The 24,370-nt window shown below is 41.9% G+C and overlaps 1 protein-coding gene across 2 annotated transcripts in view; it reads left to right on the plus strand.

Annotated features, from left to right (window-relative positions):
• The first annotated feature begins 2,629 nt into the window (after window positions 1-2,629).
• PRELID2 (PRELI domain containing 2) overlaps window positions 2,630-24,370 on the plus strand; it is a 64,405-nt gene continuing 42,664 nt past the window's right edge. Inside the window, exons 1-5 of one of the 2 annotated variants that reach the window (XM_081826908.1) lie at window positions 2,630-2,791; window positions 15,525-15,582; window positions 16,266-16,516; window positions 17,934-18,007; window positions 19,522-19,682. In XM_081826908.1, the coding sequence (XP_081683034.1) occupies window positions 16,414-16,516; window positions 17,934-18,007; window positions 19,522-19,682 (338 nt within the window). In that variant the 5' untranslated portion in view covers window positions 2,630-2,791; window positions 15,525-15,582; window positions 16,266-16,413. The remainder of the gene's footprint in view (window positions 2,792-15,524; window positions 15,583-16,265; window positions 16,517-17,933; window positions 18,008-19,521; window positions 19,683-24,370) is intronic. The other variant, XM_081826907.1, reaches the window with a different exon arrangement.

A 24,370-nucleotide genomic window follows, 5' to 3' on the forward strand; every position in this document is an offset into this window, starting at 1 on the left:
CTATGGGAAAGGGTGGAGGGCTCTTTCTAGGGTGGTGTTCTGGGACCAAGAGGGTGGTGGCCACCACTGCTAGAAAGCATGCCGGCCAGCTACAGGCTGCCAGATCCAGCTCTTTGTTTAAATTCCCAATTGGCGGGGCGCCTGGGTGGCTCAGTCGGTTAAGTGTGTCTGCCTTTGGCTCAGGTCATGATCCTGGGGTCCGGGGATTGAGCCCCACATCGGGCTCCCCGCTTTCCCCTCCTCAAACAAATATATAAAATCTTAAAAAAAAAATCCCACTGGCTTTTGAGCTGGCCCCCTGGGCCTGGGTTAGGACACTCAAGGCCATTCCCTTCCTTTCTGTTACAGATAAGCTGTAAGTCCTCCCAGGACATAAAGCTGGGGCATTGAGTAGAGACTAGAATAACAGGATGGGGTCTTTTTCCTTCTAAGGGTAGTTTCCTCTTAGGGTGGGGGAGAGGCCCTTGTCCCTGCTTGCCTTTCTTCCAACTATCCTTTGTTATATATGTATACATATATGTATATATATGTGTGTGTGTGTGTATACACACAATATCTTCCTTATCCGTTTGATGAGCACTTAGGTTGCTTTCATATATTGGTTATTATAAATAATGCTATAATAAACATAGGGGTGCATATATCTTTTTGAGTTAGTGTTTTCATTTTCTTTGGGTAAATACTTAATAGTGGAATTATTGAATCATATGGTAGTTCTATTTTTAAGTTTTTGAGTAACCTCCATACTGTTTTCCACAGTGGCTGCAGCAATTTACATTCCTACCAAGTGTATGTACCATACTGTTTTGATTATGATAGCTTTGTAGTATATCTTGAAATCTAGAATTTGTGATACCTCCAGCTTCGTTACTTCTCAAGATTGCATTGACTCCATTAACTATGTTCTTGCAGTCATGTCTACTACATGTGGATGGTAGAGATACCACACAGTGGCGCATTTTTTAAAAGATTTTATTTATTTATTTGTCAGAGACAGAGAAAGAGAGAGCGTACAAGCAGGAGAAGCAGGGGGGAATGGCAGTGGGAGAGAGAGAAGCAGGCTCCTTAGCAGGGTGCCTGATGCGGGACTCGATCCCAGGACCCTGGGATCATGAGCTGAGCCGAAGGCAGATGCTTAACCAACTGAGCCACCCAGGCATTTTTGCGCATGTCTTTCACCCCTCCATGGTTAGTGACATCACTTTGGTAGTTTGAAATTGGCTATGGTGGGAGTACTCACGCGACAGAGACTGCAATCATTAGACATCAGGGCCTTGTTTTGGTGGTTTTTTTAGAAGGAGGGCTGTTTGTTAACCATTTGTGAGCCCACTGCTCTATTCAGTGGACCAGTGGTGAGACGGCCTTAAACTAAGCATGACAGTTCACAGGAACAGGAGAGAAGGCAGGGCATTTGGACAGATGAGTAGACAGATGTGGTAGAGAGAGGTTTCCTAATCACTAAGTAAAAAAGGAAGCAAGGAAGTCATCTGAGAATAAGCTGGGAAGGAAGTGTTGGGGGTTTGAGGTGAGAAGACTGTGGGACAGTTAGTGGATGAGAGAAATGTAGTTTTTTCTTTTCTTTTTTTTTTTTGGTCTAGCACCATTAAAAGGCCCCTTGAGGTTAGCGGTTATGAATTTAAAATGAGGCCAGTTAGGATGGGTGTGTATTTGTCTCCAGTCTCTTGCAGTGGCGCGAGTGAAGCCCTGAGTAATGGGGAGCTGGATTTACCCCAGTGTATGGTTTTGCAACCCCAGGATGACTTTGTGTGTCAGTAGCAAGCAAGATTATAAAACTATAAATGTGAAAGTCACCACCTCCGAGACCTTCCTCATTCATCCTAGCTAAAATCAGGCCCCACCCCCATACCTTTAATCCATTATCCTGTTTGTTTTCCTATTTAGTTTACTGGATGTCAAATCACCTGGCTGACCCACCCTACCTGCCAGCAGGGACCATGCTTTATTTACTACTCAATGTGCAGTGCCTACCACAGTGCTTGGCCCAGAGTAGATGCTCAGTAAGTGATACGTTGAATAACTTATTGAGTAAATGGATTCACTTGCTCCTTCTTGCAAAATCTGTACAGTCCAGTGAAAAGTACTCAAATTCTTTTCCTGTCCCTTTGTTCCTTGCTCCATGGTGTTTCAATTTTGAAGGGCATAGGAATTTCCTTACAGGGTCGATGTGCTAAGCCATGGTTCTTTATGAACACTCCCAGGGCATATAGGCAGTTTTTCCTAGAGGCCCAACTTATAGCTTTTGAGGCAGCGGCCCAGGTCGTATGTGTCATGCAGTTGCTGACCTTTGTCACATGGGAGGCAGCAACACGGAGGAGGGTTATATTACAACCCAAACTTGGAGGGCGGGTAGTTTCCGTATTTATGATCACTTTTCTTAGGGCTGCTGAGTCCGAAGCTCAGGCGAGGTGACGACAGAACAGCACGCGTCCGGAGGTCCAGGCTGCAGAGCGCGGGGCCGGGCCGGGCCGCTCCAAGGGCCTGCAATGCCCACACCTCCGGGGCCGCGCCGGGGCCTCCCGCCGCCCACACACCGCGGTGGCGGAAGGGGGCGGGGCGCGACCGCCTGTCTGTCCTCCGGGAGGACAATAAAGTTTCGAAAGTTTGAAAAGGGAGGGAAAAAACCCCCCACGCCCCTTTGGCCCGGCGGGTGTGGATGCCTGCGGCAGCGGCAGAGCCCGGCACCTGGCGTGCGGGGATGGGGGTCACGGTGGACGTGCGCCAGGTGTACAAGTACCCCTTCGAGCAGGTGGTCGCCAGCTTCCTCCGCAAGGTACCCGCCCGCTCCGGCCCCGGGCCACCCCGACCCCCGCCCAGCTGTCCGCGCTCCCGGGCCCCCGCCGCCCGCCCCTGCCCCTTCCCCTGCCCCCGCGGGGTCCGCGCCCGCGCTCTCGCGCCGCAGCTGCGGGTTTGGCCTCGGGATGTGCGGGGCGGGGGTGGAAGTGGATTTCCTCGAGGGCTTCCTACCCCTCCCTGGAATGAGGGGAAGGTTCCGTGCGCGGCAGCACGTTCACACCCTGCCCCACAGGCGTAGGGAATACAAGTTCTGGAGCCTGGTTGAAGTTGCACATGACTTGTCGATCTTTCTAGTACATCTTGGACCCCCCCCCCCCCCGTAAAAGCCAGTGGGAGCCATGGAAGCGATCACCCTAGTTTACTCAGCATTGTCGCTCTACCACCTCGCTACTTTCTTTTTTATGAAACGGCTGTGGGACTTGGGGCAGGTAGCTTACGCTCTCTGTGCCTTAGTTTTTTGATCTGTGAAATGGGGGAAATGAAAGTACTAACGCCAAGGGCTGGTTGTGAGGAATCAAGTGAGATGGTTCACGTAAGCGCTGAGACTGAAATGTTATAGTTGTTTGTACTACTATACCTGCACCCTAGGCTCAATATTCAGTGGTCCTCTTTATCCCAGGGGTGCTTCCTAGGACTGTGCTCGTGGTAGAAGAATCGGAAATTTCTTTGAGAAATCGAGAGCACCCAGGCCTGGGAGCTGAGACTCCTGAACTGTAGTCTGTCTCTGCCTTTCGTTACTTCATTTGGTCAAGGGTCATCTTCTCTTCAGGCCTCGCTTTCTACATTTAAGATAAGAGTCTTGTATCAGAAGGTATTTTAGGTTCCCCTTCAGCTTCCACTTTTTAAAGTAAGATTTGCAAGAACTGTAGTTTGCCTGGACAGTGGCCACCAGACAATGTGCTCCATGTATAACCCAGAAGCAAAACAGAGATGCTGGGAGAGGAAGTCAGTTTTTTAAGTGATAAGACCGGACCCCCATTAGAGGAAGTGATGTGGTTGGGGACCCAGTCACAAGGATTGGTTAGGACGCTGGTTAACATGGTGTTGCCATAGAGCCTTTTTTTTTTCCTTCTTTTTCAGGAGAATGTCAGCTTGTTGATATTTTTCATTGATCTTCAGTATCTAGAATAGTGCCTACCACCTAGTAGGTGCTCAGTAAAAACTGGTAAATGATGAATGAATAAATGAATGAAAGAATGAATTGTGGATCTGGTGGGGACTTTGCCTTAGGCCAAACTTCTGGACCCAAAGGAGAAACAGTCAACACTCCATTTTTTAAAAAACTTTTTAAAATTTAATTTGATTTAATTTTATTATGTTAGTCACCATACAGTACATCATTAGTTTTTGACGTAGTGATCCACAATTCATTGTTTTCGTCTAACACCCAGTGCTCCATGCAGTACATGCCCTCCTTAATATCCATCACTGGGCTACCCCATCCCTACACCCCCCTCCCTCTAGAACCCTCAGTTTGTTTCTCAGAGTCCATAGTCTCTCATGGTTCATCTCTCCCTCCTATTTCCCCCCCTTCATTTTTCTCTTCCTTCTCATGTCCTCCATGCTATTCCTTATGTTCCACAAATAAGAGAAACCATATGATAATTGACTTTCTCTGCTTGACTTATTTCACTTAGCATAATCTCCTCCAGTCCCATCCATGTTGATGTAAAAGTTGGGTACTCATCCTTTCTGATGGCTAATATTCCATTGTATATATGGACCACATCTTCTTTATCCATTTGTCTGTTGAAGGGCATCTCGGCTCTTTCCACAGTTTGGCTATTGCAGACATTGCTGCTGTGAACATTGGGGTGCATATGGCCCTTCTTTTCACTACATCTAACACTCCATTTTTTATTAGGTCTGACAGTCTGGAGGGTGGATTCTCTAATGTCACTGCTCCTCTGGAATGCCTTTCTGGATTATCCTTATCAAGAGCTGATCTCCGTCTTGTCAGAACCGGAGGAGCACTTGACCTAGGCATCACTGACTATCTTCTGCAGTGTTGGGTAGTTACTTCTGCACATACCTTTTTCCCTCATGAGACCCTAAGCTTCTTGGGGGCAGGACTCATTCCTGCAGAAGCACATAGCACAATGCCAAGCTCTCTTTTTGAGGGTACTTGGCATGTGGTCATGCTTCTGGGCTAAATGCTTTTCTTTCATTCAACAGGTGTTTAGAGATACTTTTCTTCTGTGTGCCAGGCTCAGGGCTAGGGCCCAGCAGATAGACCCTCTTCTCATGGAGCTGATGGTCTCTAGTGGGGGAGACTGATGTTAATAAATGAACAACTAATGAACACATACTTAAAATTGATGATGTGTATTTACACAGAGAAAGTTCATGTTGCTGGGACCAAATATAGCAGGGAAGGCCTGCTAAAGTCCCCCAAGGTGGCCATTAGGAAAGCCTTTCTTGAAAAAGGGGCCTTTGTCAAATGATGGCTGAAGTGTGAATAGGAGTTTCTTAGGGAAGAAGGGAGGGGGAGGAAGAGTGCTTTCATACATTATCCTGTTTACTCCGTCCAGCAGCAGCGGGAAGGACTTAGGACCTATTTCCATTTACTACCTAGAGAAACTGAGGTTCAGAGAAGTTTAAACAACTTTTCCAAGTTCCCGCAGCCAGCAGTTGGGAGATCCAGGATTTCAGCACATCCAAAGTCTCAACCCCTAGTCCCCAGGCTGTGCTGCCTGCCACATAATAGGCACTCAGATGGTTATTGAGGGAATAAAATGTTCCAGAATCATCTTTGCTGTGCTCTTTATCCCATCTCAGTTTTCCTTTGTCTAGTCTTCTCTCACAGTTTATTCATCTTGAACCCTTTGTGCCTGATGTAAGGGTATAGTAGGGATGTGTGCTAAGGTGAGAAAATACAGTGTTTCAGTTTTCTGTTGCTCTGTAACAAATCGCCCCTGTGATTTAGTGGATTAAACCAATGGTAGACTTTTGGGTCTCAGGATTCTGTGGGTTGACTGGGCTCAGCTGACTGGTTTTTGTGTGCCATATGTTACAGCTGAGGTCATTTATAGAGCTGCATTCAGTGACAATGTGTTAGAATTCTTATAAAACACTTATCCAAGTGCCTGACACATAGTAAATAGGATATTTTGGAAGGTAGGGCTAGGGAAAGAATATTTTCAGAAAAGGCCTAGCGGTGGGACAATGCAAACACTATGGGTGACACCACACTTCCGTTATTTTTATTCACAAAGCAATGCCTCAGAGGGGCTGTGTGAGTCAATAAAGTCTGAGATGTCGGTAAAGCCACTTGCTGTGAGCATTTCACCTTACATTTCTTAAAGCCATGAACTGGAAGTCAGTAGATCTGGATTCTAATCATTGTGCTTTCCCCATTAAAAGCAGTTTTTGGGTGGCCTTGGGACACAGTTTTTGCCAGTCTGTACTGTACCCATGTGCAAATTAGAAAGAGACCTCATTTAGATGGTGGACTCCACAAGCTCACAGTCAATGGGGCTAGTGGAAAGGAAATGGGGCTATTTATGCCAATTAGCAAGAGGGGCTGTTACCCAGTCAGGCTCTTGAGCTGTCTAAGCCCTAGAAATGCGGGCTGAGCGGGAGTTCCAGGCAAGGCTTTATCAGGGCTTAATGCTCCAGTACAGGGGAGACAGAATAAAGATTCTGCAGTCTGGCTCCCCAAGTAGAGGTCTCGGAGAGTTTTAAGGAGGCTTAGGCTGGAAAAGGGTCATCAGTGGGGTCCATCTTGGCTTAGATTGGTTCGGTTTTCACAGCCAGGCATTCCTTTTAGGCGCTGGAGGGTTTGCACAGTGTCTGAAGTGGATCAGACTGGTTGAAAACTGGGTGAGGGGGGGCTTGTTTGGAGCTTGTGGCTCCTGGCATCTGGCTTTAGTTTCTCATGGCAAGCAACACCTGCTCACAGGGCTAGAAAGCTGGGTTATTGTGGTTTGTTAGCCAGTTCCTGGGTGTGGGGACCCAAGTCTGGTCGCTGCTCTGTCTCAGCACTCCTTCCACTAGGTGGCTGGGTAGCCTTGTGCCCCCTGGCCTCCTTGACCGGAAGACTTTGTGCAGTGAGCAACATGCACAACTGTACATGACAACCCTACCGTCTTCATTTTGTGTCTGTGAAACAATAATGCCATGTACCTCATCTCCCAGGATTGTTGTGAGGATCAAATGTGTAAGAGTTTGACAAGCATAAGCTTTTTATAAGTGTAAGGTAGTAAGAATGATCTTTGTGGCTAAATATACTTTTATTTTTCTTTTAGTCTTTATGTATTTTTTTCAGAGGAAGGCACTTGGCAGAAGGGACAATCATATGAGGATCTCTGGAAGCATTTAATCTGATTTTGCACAATGGTATGTTTGAAGCTGTTTCAGCACTGAGGATGTTCTATTTTAAATAGAGTCTACTGATCTACGTCTTTTGGTATGTTAGGACTTGCCTTCCAAGTTATTATATACTACTATTTTTAAAACCTGAGGAATGTTTGCTCTTCTTACACCTGCGTGTTGGATACCACAGGCAAAATATTAGCTACATGCTTTCAAAGCTAAGTGGCACCTTGAAAACAAACACCACAGAATTCTTTGTTCATGGAATACAGTGTTTCTCAATGAACCCTTCATGGAGGAATGCTATGAGACCCAAAATGGTTTATTCATCAGATGCTAAACTGTAGTTTCCATGCACTACATTGTCAGTGCACCTGACAATGCATTTAGGCTGCTTTCTTTGTATGACTTAGCTTTCTAGCTCTTATCACTTACAGCTGTTTCCTTCCTTTTACTTAAAACCACCCACAAAGAGCAGACAGGGTTGCCTGGATGCAGGCTAGAAGCTCACTCATCTATACAAGCCCACGTGGGTCTGTTTACTGGGCTTGCATTCATGAGCTGGATTCAAACACTCCTTCAGTTTTTCTACCTAAAATTTAAAGTCATTAAAAAGGACTCAGAGCGCCCTTGTGTTGACTGGATTTTCTTGTTTATTCTCAGTTAAGGCCAAAGAAGTTAGAGTTTTTCTTAATATAGAGTTGTTCAGGTTAATTTTCTTTCTGTGCTGTAGGCAAAGGAGTCATTGTGAATTGGGTGTAAGCTTCATGGGCAGAGATCTTTCATTTGTTCCTGATGCATCCCAAGTACCCAAAGAGATCCTGGAATATAGTAGGTGCTCAACAAATCCTTGTGGAGTGAGTGAATGAAGTATACCACTCTGGAGTTTAGCCTTGTGTAATTTGAGACTGAAGTTAGTGGGGGCTTCAGTAACATGTCCTTACTTATGGCACTGTAATAAAACGGACAGATTAAAATAATTTCTTTCTGCTTCAACACAGTGGCCTCGGGTTTTTATTTTTTCTAGCCGGGAGCCTGACATGCTGAACAAAATGGTTTGAGTGTTTACCCTTAAACTCATAAAGGTGATTTATGAATGGCTATTTCCATTTAGAGTAGCAAGTTGATTGGGTAATTAATAATGTTTCCATTTCTGATCCTATCTTTTCTCCCTTGCAAATCTGCCACTTACTTGTGGGGAAGATCTCTTCCTGAAAAGCTCCTAAACTATTTGGGGTGAACCTGTATTTCCAAAATAAATGATTTGACAAATGATAGGGCTAGTTTAACATAACAGTTATTTATCTTTTTACTTACACTGTAATAGTCTGTTATCTTCCTGTCCTCAGTCCTGCTAGAAGAAGATTAGGTACGACATGAAGCAGAATGGTGCAAACGGGAAGAGCGCGGGCTCTGACATCAGCCGGGGGGATGGAGCGCTTCTAGCTGTGTGAGTTTGGGCAAGTCAGTTCTTTTTCTCTGCCTCAGGGTCCTCATCTGCAGAATATGATAATAGTAACTGTCTTCTGGCATTGTTGGGGGAAATTAAGTGGCTAACGCACGTAGTTGCATGTAACACACTTAACTTCATGTCGGCACACAGTAGGTGCTTTAAAGTACTTGTTAAATATCTTGATAGTATTCCTGACAATAATAATTTCTTACATTTATTCCATGAACCTGAAAATAAAAAGCTGAGAGAAGAAGTCTGCAGAAATCTTCACCAACCTGGAGTAATAAAGAGAAGAAAGAGCATGAATAACAGTGCACATTTGAATTATGACTTATTTTTTAAATGTTATTTAAATGATGGGAAAGTGTGCTTGGAAACTTATCTAGTGGTGGTTGTGGCTTAATCAGTTTATAGAAGGTAGGGCAGTTTTTAACTATCAAAGCAGTAATAGTAAAGCTTTCATATGTCTACTAATGGACATTTTATAATAAGTCTGTGTATCATTTTGCCCTCGGGAGATGAGGAGGTAAATAAAACATGGCCTGAGCCCTCAAGGAGCTCACTGTCAAGGGGACAGAGAGAAATACATTAATTTTTATCATGAGTGCTTTCTCAGGGGCTTATTACAGACATAGTGTGTGGGGCAAGGATCGTAGTTTGTTTTTTTTTTTTTTTTTTTTATAAGATTTTGTCTTTAAGTAATCTCTACCCCACTGTGGGGCTTGAACTCATGACCACCAGATCCAGAGTCACACGACTGAGCCAGCCAGGCACCCTGTATCTTAATTCTAAATCTTTGACAGCTTTTAGAGTACTTAGAGTTTATTGCCTTTTTAAAAAAGTAAATGTTCTCTCTAGTCCTCCTACTTCTCTCACATGATGCCTTCCCTAATGCTAGCAGGGAGGAATGTGTCAGGAGTTCTTGTCACACAGACCCCAAATTGGTAAAGCATTAGCTTGTGAAGTTTTACTAGTCAGGAAAAGAAGAAATATCTTCTGATAATTTTTAAGTCATCACTTAAATCTGTTTGGCTTGCAGAAGGATACTAGGAGTATACTCAGTGCCACACCACAGTGAATTGCAAGATAGACACTGAAGTCCTGAAACTAAGTTTTAAAAATGTTGATTTCATTCTTTAGTAGCAAAAAAAATTGAGAACCTGCCTGGTGCCCAGGTGTTATATTTTACATAACATTATTCCCTTTAATCTCTCAAACGCTTTGAGATGGATTTTTTCCCCTAATTGTACAGATGAAGAAATTAAGGCAGGCTGAGGTTAAAGTAATTTGCCCAAGACTCCCACAGATGGGCTTCAGTCTGAGGTCTCTTGGATTCTAAAGCTCATTCTGTTTTCAACACTCTGTATTCATTTTCATTTTGCTTTTTATTTCTTAGCTTTTCACTGAGAAATCATTTGACCCTAAACAACATGGTGTTTATAGGGGCCCTGGCCCCCACACAATTTAAACTCTGCATCTGTGTAACTTGTGACTCCCCCACAACTTAACTACAAGTAGCCCGCCACTGACTGGAAGCCTTACTGATGACACGAATAGTCGATGAACACACATTTTGCATGTTATGTAAAGTACATACTGTATTCTGACTGTAAGAAACCTAGAGGAAAAAAAATGTTAAGGAAACCATAAGGAAGAGAAAATGCATTTACAGTACTGTATTGTATTTATTGAAAAAAAAAGTCCACATAGAAGTGGACCCACACAGTTCAAACCCATGTTGTTCAAGGGTCAACAGTAATTTGACTTACAAAATGTTGCAAAACAGACAAAAAATTCCTTTACCCAACTTCCCTAAACCGGTGTATCATTTTTAAAACCAGGGAATTAGCATTGATACAGTGTTAACTAATCCACACACCTTATTGAAATTTGGCAGTAGTCCACTCATATCATTTTTCCAGTCTAGGAGTCAATCCAGGATCCCACATTGCATTTAGTTGTTATGTGTTAAGTCTTCTGCATTGTGGGACACTTCCTCATGCTTTTTTTTTTTTTTTTTTTGTCTTTCTGGACCATGGTACTTTTGAAGAGTACTGGTCATTTATTTTGTAGACTTCGTATCTTTAATGCATTTGGTTTATGTATGCATTTAACGTTGAGATACGAGGGTTTTCCTTTATGTCATAATTATAAGCTGTTTCCTTCAAAAAACTTTATTATGTCATTGCCAATTATTAGGACATTTTTAAAAAAATATTTTATTTATTTATTTGTCAGAGAGAGAGAGAGAGTGAGCGAGCGCACAAGCAGGGGGAGTGGGAGAGGGAGAAGCAGTCTCCCCGGTGAGCAGGGAGCCCGATGTGGGGCTCGATCCCAGGACCCCGGGATCATGACCTGAGCCGAAGGTAGATGCTTAATCGACTGAGCCACTTAGGCATCCCTGTTAGGACATCTTTGAATGAATAAGGGTGATGTGACATTGTTGGCCTTTGTCTAGAATCTAACTTGTCACAGCCAGAAGGGCCTTGAGTATCCTCTGGTGGCCCACCCTCTGGCTTCACAGATGGCAGCATCATGGTCTGTACGTCTTGACTCCTTGTCTTTTGTTCTTTCTACTTCATCCTCCTACTGGTCTGAAAGGCCAAGGAACAACCATTGAAAAATTTATTGACTTAAATATGTTTTGTCCTGATCACTGAAATTTTGATTGATCAATGATTCATTTGATCTTGGTATAAAATCAACTTTACTTTCCTCTAAGATACACTGTTGTGTGTAGCTCATTAATTTGGCACAGTTCATGGTGATTTCTTTGTTTAGCTAAAGGCCAAGTCTCTTTTCAGCTGCTCCACCCATTTGCACATGCATTTTTGGAAGCAGCCTGAGCAGCAAAGATTTTCGTAGTGCTTATAAAACAGAAATGTTTAATATACAGACTTATTTTAGGTCCGCTTGGCCTTTGTACGACTAACCATACAGATCTGTCAGCTCGGTTGCTTCCTTGTGCTCTCTTCGATAATACCATTTGGAAGTTGGTAAACAATGGTTCCTTTGGAGCTCATTAACTTTTTTTTGCGGGGGGGTGTTATTATAAAAGGCAGGCATTGACTTCTAAGCTTTTTGGAAAGTTGATATTTTAAAAACTCCGTACTCTTAAGAGTAGGCTTTATGAAAGCTTGTATATTTTTCCCTTGTTATTGAGAAAGGTAAGTAACTGTATCTTCATGAAGCTGCTTCCACGAATATATTAACTCTTATTACTGTAATTAGATGGACTCAATTTCTTGGCCTCTCACTTTTCAAAGCTCTTTGTTTGTCTTAATGTATATTTTCTTTTTTACCTTGTTTTTTACCCAGTGCTGTTTGGGGCCTCTTACCTTTTTTTAAAATTTATTTAGGCCTCTTACCTTTCAATATGTAAAAGGTAAATGAAAGCAAGGTATAAGACATTGTAGAGGAGTCAACATTTTACCCTGGTTAGACTGTGATATTTGTAATAGATTTATATCTTGGGGAAAGAAAAAGGATTTCTTCTATACATTCTATGAAAGAAGTAAAATCATAAGTAAGTTCAAAATGAAGTGAAATATACTTTGGAAAATCCCGTAAGTCCCCCAGAACATATGGCCCGCTGGGTGAATGTACACGGCCCCATGTGGTGATCATTAGGCCACTACAGTTTGTGATCCACTGAGCCAGGTTCTGGGATGGCAGGCATTTTTGGCAGACATCTGGGTGTTTAGACCACTTTGCTTCCATGAGAGTTGCTAGTGTGGAGTGGGGATTGGGAAATCTGTGTGACCCTGCTTGTGTGCAGGCTTTACGCATTTCTGTTTCTAGCGCAAACTCCTTGTCTTAATAGTAGTTAGTAGGCCTTCTCCTTTGGGGAAGTACTAAACGAGATAATGCATGAGATGGCCTCTAATACCTGGTGCATTAGATCAGTGGATGCTCACTAAGTCTTTGATGGTCTTGATCCTGACCTAGCTTGATCCGTTCTAATGTCACACCATGTTTGAAAAGGTGTCCAGAGAAACCTGTCCACTGCCTCCTGTCTTCTCAAATTGGCATTCCTGGTGATGACCCTCTTTCTGAGAGCCTTCCCTCTCTCAACCCCTTATTACCTGACTTCAGAAGGTTCCTGAATTAAATCATGAATATTCAAGTTACCACAAGATGGCATCAGATCATTTCAAGTAATGCCAGGTAGGGGGAGCCTCAGCACAGTAAATCTTTAATTTTAAAAAAGTTAGAATATATGCCTTTCACGTCATTTAGCTATTGTAAATAAACCTCTCATTTCTTCTCCCATTCTCATGTGTCAACATGAGGCTCGTGTCTATTCAACTCCCCAAAGTAGTTGGGTGGGAAAATGACTTGAATCATGCAGATGATTTTACTAAAGTGAATTGTTCAGGATCTCTTGTGTTTGGCTGAAACCTTCATTTTACTTCATTGTTATTTACAAGGGTGACCCTTAGGTATTTTACAGTGACCCCTCTCCACAATTTCCCATTTCCCTATTATCCCTGAGTCTGATGTGTTTATTTTTCTCCTGATATGTTTATTTTTTTGTTTGTTTCCCCAACTAATACGTAAACTCTGTAAGAGGCTACAGTTTTGTTTGTTTCTTTACTACATCCTCACTGCCTTGAACCGTGCCTGGCATGGTAGATACTCAAAAACCTCTTAAATGAAGAATGAATAGAGAATTTTCACTGTTGTTTCAGTCAGTGCCCTTTGGCTTAATAAGCAAGTCTTAAAATTATGTAAAAATGTGAAGTTTCTGAGTTTATAGTCTTTAGGAATTTCACTGATAACTTGGTGAAGTAATCAAAACTTGAAAGCTTTTATCACTATCCTCCTCTGGTGATTATATTTCAAATCTCTTCCATAATTTAGTTCAGTAATCTTCCTACAACTTACAGTATATTTGTAATATTGAGTCAGGATGTATTGATGAATACAAAATGAGCAAACTAGGACTAGTGAAGGAAATAATTTCAGACTTTCATTTTACCTTAGTAAAGTGTTTATTCACGCACACAAACACACACAATTCAGGGGATCTGGGTGAGGCTGAGATATTTTCCCTGCTTCAAGGGTGCTCTGTAAGCGAGGCCCCTTGCCAAGAAGCAGAGTAGCTAAATCTGACCCTCCCTAGTGGGCATTATCTGAAAGTTAAACTTCAAGAAAGCAGTCATCATAATTTTGAGCATTTTTTTCTGGAGCAGAAATGAATGAATGAATGAATACTTAAAAATCCACTTTGTGATTAGTTCTCAAAATTGCAGTTGCCAGGATGGAAGTGTGAATGTCAGAGTTTTTGGCATGGAGCATGATGAGGTGTCGAGGCTGCTGATTACTGACCATCTGTGTTCTCTTCACAGATAGGTCCCCATGCAAAGTGAGGTTTATTTTCCAAATTGACCCCTGAGGTCAGCGAGGTTCATCTCCCTAATCACTCATTCAGCAAAAATTTATTGAGTGCCTACTGTGTGCCAAACACTGTGTTAGTGGTAGAGATAGAGTGGCTGAAGTAGATCATATTCCTGTTCTCACAGAGCCTGTGAGTGTCCTTCAGTGTCTTTCGAGGCCACAGATATCTTTAATATGTGTGAAAGTAGTGGACCCTTTTCTCTGAAGATCAACCAGTTAGCCAACCTCTCTCTCTCTCTCTCTCTCTCTCTCACACACACACACACACACACACACGTATACATACAGGTAGCTGGTGTGAGATGGGGAGACCCACACTCACTGAGTTGCATATACCACTTCCTGGGGTTCCAAAGACTTGAAGCTCAAGTTCACCGAGTGGCGGGCCCCTCTTCCCTTGCCCCTCAGCTTCTTCACTGCTTTCATCCCCCGTTGGTCCTTCATGATGTCTTGGATGGGACTTCCTGTAATTTCCTTTTCAGGTTTGGTCACATGATGAAGCAGTGTAAGCTTTTAGATAAAGAGCCCAAGGGGTGCTCAGCAGGCTTGGATTAGGGACTGCCTTGTCCTATGGGTTTGAGGAAGTCACTTCCACTCCCGAAGTCACTTCCACTCTTTGCATCTGAGCGATAGAAAGGACTGGATTTGGGTAATTCTGAGGAGATTTAAGGGTAAGTTAGGTAGGCAGGTTAAAAAGGCAATAGAGAATAGCTGTGGGTAAATTACAGTCTCGGTGCTCTTTAGCTGGGTGATTTTGAGCAAACTACTTAGTTTATCTGGGCCTTATTTTACACATGTGAAAGGGAAAAAGCAGCATATACCTCATGGTGTTAATTTGAGAATTAAACTGAAATAATGTATGTAAACTGCCAGGACAAAAATGGTAGCTTTTTTTCCAGCCTTGTTATATCCAAATTGTCTTTCAGGGGAATTAATAGATAAACGATTTATTGAGCCCCTGGAGTAGACTACTTCTGTAATTGTTCTCCGGTGATACCAGCCCAGCTGTCAGGCAATGGTGTATGATCGTAGGGAAAGGTTCACTTTGCATTAGGCCTGGTTTAATTTCACGGCTCTCCCATTGACTAGCTGGGTGATCCTAGACTCTCTGATCTTTATTCAGTTTCCACTTCTGACAGATGAGACAATGATAATATGTGACCCAGTCACAGCAGAGAGGCTGTTTTGGGATTTGAACAAGATCGTGTAAGTAAACAGAGCATGTAGCACAGGGCCTGGCACAGAGGACACTCTTCATTTATGTAAGACTGGTTCCATAATTAACCTAGTTTAACCTCACCCTCCCTTCTCTGCCCAGGGTGAGGTTGGATCTCAGGGTTTTCCCTGGATTTATACAGGTTCAGTTGATGATAGCCTCTCACTCATCTAGGCCCAAGTGGTAAAGTGAAGAGCCTTGATTGAAAACGGGCCTTAGAGGTTCCTTGGAAAATATGTGCTGTTCCTGCAAAAACTGTGGTTGCTGGGAGAGAATTCACTTTGGTAAAAGACAAATGGTAATTCTTCTTTATGTGTTTTCATTTAGTATCCCAACCCCATGGATAAAAATGTCATCTCTGTAAAAATTGTGGAGGAAAAAAGAGGTAAGTTCTCTGAATTATACCTCACTTCGGTGATGATCATTAAGTGATACTGATTTTCGTAAAGGTGTTGTGTGTGTCGCCTGGTGTATTTCTGTATTTGAGGTGACAGGAAAGAGTACCCAGCACTTACAGCAGCAGAGGGCTTGCTGAGTATGCTCTTGTCATTCCCTCAATTAATAACTGGTGACTAACAGCTAACATTTCTGAGCACTTCGTATGTGCCAAGCACTCTCACTTTATTAACTCATTTAATCTTTAGACTAATGTATGGTGTATGTATTATTATTACTCCCATTTAATGTATGAGGAAACCAAGGTACGGAGAGGTTAAATAAATTGCCCAAGGTCATATGGCTATATCCCTATCATATATTCATACATCATTTTATAGATGGCAAAATAGTTGTGATTAGTAGCATGTATATAAAATGTGACTATAGTGATTAGATTATGGAATCATAACTATACTTGACAGTGTGGTTCCATATTGACCAGAGCAGGGGTTGACAAACTATGCTTGTCCTGCTTGATGTTGTGAATAAAGCTTTATTGGCATACAACCATGCCCACTTGTTTATATATTGTCTATGGCTTCTTCCTTGCAACGACAGCAGAGTTGAGTTGTTGTGACAAGACTGTCTGGCCCACAAGACCTAAAATATGTACCATCTGGCCCTTTACAGGAAGTGTGTACTCACCCCCGAATTAGAGTGTAGGAGTCTGCCCTGCTCGCTGTCATTTGCATGTCACTGTAAGCATTTCCACTGTCCTTGCTTGGGAACCGGGCCATGCAGGAGGCTCTAGTGATGGACGGAATCAGTGTATAAACCCATGGAAACACCCAGGCCCACTTCTGACATGCTCTTGAGCCTTCCGAGAAAACATACGCCAGGCCACTGTTCATTACGTGACTCTGAAGTCTTCTCTGTGCTTGGTGAGCACAAAACTGTTTGCTTGTGAGGGTCTTTTCTTCATGTCCATAAGTCTACAAAAAATACTTTAAAAAACTTTTTTTTTTTTCATGTATCTGCACTCAGTGTGGGAGAGATGTGTTATTTGGCATCAGAGAAATCTGATTTCAAGCCCTGATTATTACCTGCATGACCTAACTTCCTGAAGGCTCAGTTTCTTCCTTTATTAAATGGGAAAATAATAATCCTGCTTAGAAGATAATAATAATTAGAAGAAGAAAATAATAATAATCCTGCCTGTGAAGATCCAATGAGAGAACAGTGTGCACATCCCAAAGTGGTAATAGAAACATTAATTATAAATTCTACCATCGACGGGGGCGTCTTTGCCTGCAAGATTGGCTAATCCATTTTAAGTATGTGTGCCGCAAACCTTGGATGGGATGGCTAAAGGAATGCCAGTGGCAAGGAGATGAGCCCACTTCTCACCCTGGCAGTGGCTTCTGGGCAGTCTGGGTATTTGCACCAGCCTTCAAGGCTACTCTAGCCAGAGTTAGAGAAACCCTATAGGAGCTTGGCTGAGTCACACTAATTTACAGGGCAAAGGACAGCACCTCAAAGGTTATTTTTTTTTTCTCTGACCCGGTCTCCCTGTTTCTTAATTCACATTTATTTTGTGTTTTTTACATTATTGGTGCTATTCTGTCTCCAAAACAGAGTAGTGCCAGTCACAGGGAAGCTGCTTCCCTGTGAGTAAAGAGTATGGCTAATATAATTAATTATAGATTTAAATTTTGTAGCCACAAGCCTGTGCTTGAAAACATGGTTGGTGCAGAAAGTGGCAGAATCGATTCTCCATTTTTTTGTTAAAACATCCTTTTTATTGGAGTTGAACAGAGGGCTCATTGGCCCTTGTCATTGGAGTGATGACATTGATTGTCCAGAGCAGTGAATGGTTCGTGATTCTTTATCCTTGATTTTAGAATGTGCAGTGTGAGTTAGCTATCTTACCCTTATTCCTTGATCACAGATGAGTGTATTTGGAATGATTTAGCCCAGAAAAGTGGTCAGGGACACTGAGTTTTGAGTTAAACATTTTTCTCTAGGAATTCTACATATATAAAATTGACATCGACATGAAAAGTTTTTTTTTTTTTTTTTTTTTTAAAGATTTTATTTATTTATTTGAGACAGAGAGAATGAGAGAGACAGAGAGCACATGAGAGGAGGGAGGGTCAGAGGGAGAAGCAGGCTCCCTGCCGAGCAGGGAGCCCGATGCGGGACTCGATCCAGGGACTCCAGGATCATGACCTGAGCCGAAGGCAGTCGCTTAACCAACTGAGCCACCCAGGCGCCCCTCGACATGAAAAGTTTTATTGACATAGGACAAGAATACATGTCCTTAAAAATTTTTTGAGTGTAAAAATTTTCTGTTTCTAGATGTCTCAACAGGGATCATCTATAGAAAGAGGATTGCAGTCTGTCAGAATGTGGTTCCAGAAATTTTAAGGAAGGTAAATTCATTTTAAAATTTAATCAGATTTGGGTGATTTTCATGTAGTCCTGGAAAGAGACAGCATTTTCTGATGTACAGGAGTGTTAGAACTTTCCCAGTTGTACCTCATAGCCCCTCAGAGGGTGAAAGCACTCTCATATCTAACCTCAGTTTTGGCAGATGCCACCAGAGATAGTTTTTTTCCTGTCTATTTCTGCTTCTCTTTTGTGGAGGGCTCTTAGTGGACATTGAGATGGTCTATAATTATTGTAAAGATACCTTGGACATTTTGCATGAAGTGACCAGCTCTTCTCATCTGTCCATGGATAGATATGACTCTTAGATAAGAAAGATCAGAAATGGGCAGACGGTAAATATTTAGTCTCATCTTTAGAAAGGAAGATAAAAGCTTCAGTTTCTATTTCACTTTCAGAGAGTATAGTTATTTCAGGGAGTATAATGTTCTCAGTGTTCTCTGTAAGTCTTTTGTGTGTGTTTCTGTAAACGGTGGGGATGATGAAATCTTCATGATATCAAATTGTTTTCTCTCTTTGAAATTCTTAAGCACTCTGGTGATTGTTGGCAAAGGTAAGTGGGAAGTTTTAATAACATTGCTTAAATCATAGTGGGATTATTGACAACAGTCCTTTTAGAATCATTAGGAAATAAGAGGAGAGCATCTTGATGTGCACTTCTTACGATGTCTCAGATGGTTGTTTCAACCTGGAAGTGATTCTGTTTGTGATGGAGAAGCCAATTAGCTTGCAGGTTACACTGCTGTGCTGTTTGCTGTATGTAGAAAAAAAGGTTGGCTTCTGTCACTTCCTTGTCATGCATTAAGATGGTCACATTCTTTGAGGGAAAGAAGGCTGATGTGACAATGGAAAAGAACTTTTTTATTTTCCACATGTGTTGCCCTTGTGTGCAGTGAATTATCATTGGCTTTTTCTACAGGCTGTATACCCTGCTTTTGCCCTATATACATGCTTTGAATCTATTATTTAAAAAGGCATTCAACTTTGTCTTGTATCTCAATTCTTAAATAATTCAAGGACACCTCTGACTTGTACAGTGCTGCCTTTGTAGTTTCCCATGTCTCCTCCACCTTGGAAACCATACATTTTGAGGTATTGGACAGAGTTTAAAATGAAGAAAATATTTTATCTGATATTGTCCTGCATGCGAGCCCATAAGTGGGCCCAATTAGAATCCATCAATTTAAGAAGGCCATAACCAGCCCTAGAGGAGACAAGCAGGAGGTTGATAATTTGCTTAGTGTTTAGCAGTTAGGGAAATCAGGCCAGGGACTGTACAGGCTGCATAAATCCTGGGCCATTTGCATGTCCTCACCAGCATTTAGTAAGGTCATAGTGTGTTTGATGATCAAGGACTCACAGCCATTGGTGTGCCTTCCTTTCTATATGAGCATCACTTGCCCTCTTAATTATCCAAGACTAAAGGCAACTCTGGACTTAGTCTTTATGTAGCTCGCTCTTCCTAAATTGAGAAAGCCATCCACTCTCTGTTGGACAGGTAAGCATTTTAAAGGTACCTAGTATCCAGTTGGAAGAGGAATCATGGCTCAATCCTCAGGAAAGAAACATGGCTATACGGAGTCACTGCCTTACGTGGACACAATATGCATCCATGAAGGAAGAGTCTGTCTTCCGGGAAAGTATGGAAAATCCAAATTGGTAAGATCAGCTGTGTGTGTTTGTGTGTGTGTGTGTAGGTTGGGTGCAGGGATACACAAATGACTGCATATATTAAAAAGCTATAATTCCATGCTCATAACGTCTTTTTATAACTCACATAAAGTACACATTTTAATTTTTTAATTTTAGAGTGAGAGAGAGAGTGCACATGTGGGCAAGTGGGGGGGAAGGGCAGAAGGAAAGGGAGAGAGAGAATCTTAAGCAGGCTCTATGCCTCGCGCGTGGGCTCAATCTCACGACCCTGAGATCATGACCTGAGCTGAAATCAAGAGCTGGACGCTTAACCGACTGAGCCACCCAGGTGCCCCACATTATTAATTTTTAATCCTATAAGTAGTTAATGAATAGACTTCCCTTTGGGGGAAAAATAACAGAGCTCAACTCTGTTCTGATCACCCTCTCCAGTCTTGGTGCCTTTTTGCTCTCTCCAGAAGCAGTGAATGTTACCAATGTGCTGAGGATTCTTTCAGACTTTTAAGAGATACCATTAGGTATTTACATGTGTATTCACAGAGTCTATATGGCATGGTTTTGTTTCTTTTCACATACATGCTTTCATTCTGTGTCAGTCATTGTGTACTTACCTTTTTTTCTTAATAGAAGTTTATCTATTTAACATATATAAAACCTAGCTTATTCCTTTCTACTGTCGCATGGTATTCAATCCTATGATTATACTACATCTGTTTAGCTTTTTTTTTTTTAAAGATTTTATTTATTTGGAAGAGAGAAAGTGCACGCATGTGCAAGTGCACGAGCTGGGGGAGGGACAGAGAGAGAAGCAGACTCCCCGCTGAGCAGGGAGCCTGATGCGGGACTTGATTCCAGAATCCTGGGATCATGACCTGAGCCCAAGGCAGACACTTAACTGACTGAGCCACCCAGGTGCCCCTGTTTAGCTTTTTTTTGGTAGAGGTTCAGATAGTTTCCAGTTTATCTTTATTACAAACAGTAGTATAGTATTTGTGAACCCTATGATCCTTACGTATGCAATATATGAATGTTTCTCTAAAGGAGAAGTTTTAATAGGTTTATTGAGTATATTAATTTCTTACAGCAGAATTCTTAATGTACGGTTTTAGGAGTTTTGACATAGTTGCATAAACACTGCCACTATCAAGCTATAGAACATTTAAAAGGAAGACTTTAAAAAGCTATATGCCGGGGTGCCTGAGTGGCTCAGTCGTTAAGCATCTGCCTTCGGCTCAGGTCATGATCCCAGGGTCCTGGGATCGAGTCCCACATCAGGCTCCCTGCTCTGCGGGGAGCCTGCTTCTCCCTCTCCCACTCCCTCTGCTTGTGTTCCCTCTTTCGCTGTGTCTCTCTCTGTCAAATAAATAAATAAAATCTTTAAAAAAAAAAAAAAGCGATATGCCAAGACTATTCAATGAAGAAAGAATATTCTTTTCAACAAATGGTGCTGTCACAACTGGATATCTACAAACAGAAGAATGACGTTAGACCCCTACCTCATACCAAATACAAAATTAATTGAAGATGCATCAAAGACCTAGATGAGTTAAGACCTATAAAACTTCTTTTTTTAAAGAGATTTTACTTATTTATTTGTGAGAGAGAGAGAGAGAGAGAAAGATCACAAGCAGGGGGGAAGGGTAGAGGGAAAAGCAGACTCCCCACTGAGCAGGGAGCCTGATGCGTGGCTCAATCCCGGGACCCTGGGATCATGACCTGAGCTGAGGGCAGATGCTTAATCAACTGAGCCACCCAGGCACCCCAAGACCTATAAAACTTTTAGGAGAAAACAGGTAAAATCTTTTCGATCCTGGATTAGGTAGTGATTTCTTAGATATGACACCAAAAGCCCAAGCAACAAAAGACAAAATAGGTGAAATTGGTTTCATCAAAATTGAAAACTTTTCTGCTTCAGGGACACTGTCAGGAAGGTCAAAAGACAATGCAGAGAATGGGAGAGAATACTTGTAAACCATATATCTGCTTATATGTATATCCATAATATGTGAGAGTGTACACTTATTTTGATGAGCCCTGAATAATGTATAGAATTATTGAACCCATATTGTACATGGAAACTAACATAACACTGCATGTTAATTATACTTGAATTTAAAAAAAAAGCCTAATTAAAACATGGGCAAAAGATTTGACTAGATATTTCTCCAAAAAAAGATGGGTAGCTGGTCATTAAGTGCGTGAAAAGATGCTGAGCATCATTCTACATCCAGAAGTGCAAATCAGAATCACGAGATACCAGTTCAAACCTGCCTAGGATGGTTATAGTAAAAAAGATACACGGTATCAAGTGTTGGAAAGGGTGGGGAGCAATGGGAATGCTTACACACCACTGATGGCAATGTGAATGGTGCAGCTGCTATGCAAACCAGGTTTTCAGGGCCTCAGAAAGTTAAACATAGAGTTACCTCTGGACCCAGCAGTGTATACTATATTGAAAACATACGTGTTTTGTGAAAACACAGAAACTTGTACAGGAATGTTTATAGCACTGTTGTTCATAATAGGCAGAATGTGGAAACCAAATGTCTGTCTACTGATGAATATATAACCAAATGTGGTATACTTATAAATGGAATATTATTCAGCCATAAGAATGAAGGACACGTGCTATAATGTGGGGGAAGCTTGACAACATTATGCTACTCGGAAGAAGCCAGTTACAAAAGGCCACATAGCGTATGAATCAGTTTATTTGAAATGTGCAGAATTGATATATCCATAAGGACGGAAAATAGATTAGTGGTTGCCATGGGCAAGGAGGGAAAGAGGGGGCAGTGACTGCTAATGGGCATGGAGTTTCTTTTTGGGGTGATGAAAATGTTCGGGAACTCAGTTGATGGTTTCCCAACTCTGAATATAGCAAAAACATTGAGTAGTACACCTTAAAAGAGTTCATTTCCCTAAGCCAGCAGTTCCTATTAACATACTTTAAAATTTTTTTTGTCAATTCAATGGGTGAGAAACGATAAATTCCTTTTGAGATAGGCTTAAAAACAAAAGCAAAATATAACAAGCATCAAGTGTTAATAGTGATTACTGCGATGAGCTCTGATTTTAGAGGATAAGGTACTGTTTTTCGTTTTTCTGTATGATTTGAATCTTTTATTCACTTGTCATTTTAATGGAAATAGTAAGACCCTCAAGCTCAAATAACTAAAACCCCCAAATTTAAAATCCGTTCTGGAGCCCCATCACTTGTACGAATCGTTACTGCTCCCCATAATTTCGGTCCTATGGTGGTAATTCTCAGATGCTCCAGCCACCCACCCAAGGAGTGTGAAAGCCACGTCTTATTAGCCTCTGAGCCGGTTTGTCTGGAACCACCTACTAGGTGCTTTTCCTCAGCCTCTCCCATGGCGGGAGCTTCACACGGAACATGCGTGTTTGGGATATTTGTACGTAGAAGTAGTAAAATGACAGAATTGTCTGATTTTATACAGAAAACACAAAAGTCTTTCATCCACCTTGTTTTAGCCTCAGTTTTCTCAGAGATCGGGGCTATTTGGCTAGTCTGAACCGGACCTTTATCAGTGAAATATAAAGTGATAATTGGCCCTGAAAATCCAAGGAAAACATCCTTCAGGACCTTTTCCCTTTGTGTCTTTTTTAAAAATTATTTTTCCAATACCTTGATTCTGGAAAATATGATACATGTGTCTTATAAAAAATATTAAACAGTTTTGGGGGTAAAAGACAAGTTGTCATTGCCTAGCGATAGTGTCTGTTTACATAATTTTCTTAGTTCATTCCTAATTGGCATTTAGATTGTTTCTGTAATTTTTTGCTGTTACAAATAACGCTGTGATGAAATCCCTATTATTACGTATTTCTGTAGTTATTCAATAACCTTTTAAGGTAGATGGAGCGAGTTGGATTTCTGGGTCAAAGGTTGTATGCATTTTATATTTTGATACATATTATCAGATTGTTCTATAAAAAGGTTTGACCAATTACACTTTTTTTTTCTTTCTTTGATTTGTTATGTTCTTGCCCTCTCTCAAACACTCTCCTTTTAGGTTTTTGGTATATCGGGCCAATATTTATTGGTGCCTCCCACATCAAGGTCAAAGCTAGATCCTTCCCCTGCAGTGTTTTAAAGCTCAGGTTAAATAACTTACCCAGAGTGAGAGGAGGTTGCTGAGCCAGGGTGTGAGTCCAGGTGTCATGGACGTCACCTTGAGCAAAGTGGTGAGGTAGGAATATGGACATGGATAAAGGGTGGATTTACGTCAAGCTGTAGAGTGCTTTGGATCCCAGGTTATGGTGGAGAGGTCTTGTCCTTTCAGCAGTCAGCAGCCGCATGAAGGTTTCTGCGCGGGGGATAATGTGCTGAAAGCTATGGTCCAGGCTCTAGGAAACTTGTTTTCTTAGCTCTTGACACGGATTTAAGCAAGGCATTTTAGGCAGACATTCTAAATGAGTGGGTAATCTTGGGGGGACATCAAAGACAGGACATTATTTCTTTCCCCTCCTTTGCCAGGGAATGTGACAACGATGACTAGCCACTGTACTCAGAAGATGAAATATGGACAACCCTCCCCCCGTTTTTTTTAAAGAGAAAAAGCTGTCACAGCTGTTTAGTCTAAAATTAGACCCTCAAGCTGTATGTTGGTTAGCAGGTGTAGGTATGTGATGGGAAACCAGATGTCATTTTGTCCCTCTGCATGGCCTAT

The sequence above is a fragment of the Leptonychotes weddellii genome, chromosome 7 (assembly GCF_054177405.1).
Source record: "Leptonychotes weddellii isolate Sample4059 chromosome 7, ASM5417740v2, whole genome shotgun sequence".
NCBI lineage: Eukaryota > Metazoa > Chordata > Mammalia > Carnivora > Phocidae > Leptonychotes > Leptonychotes weddellii.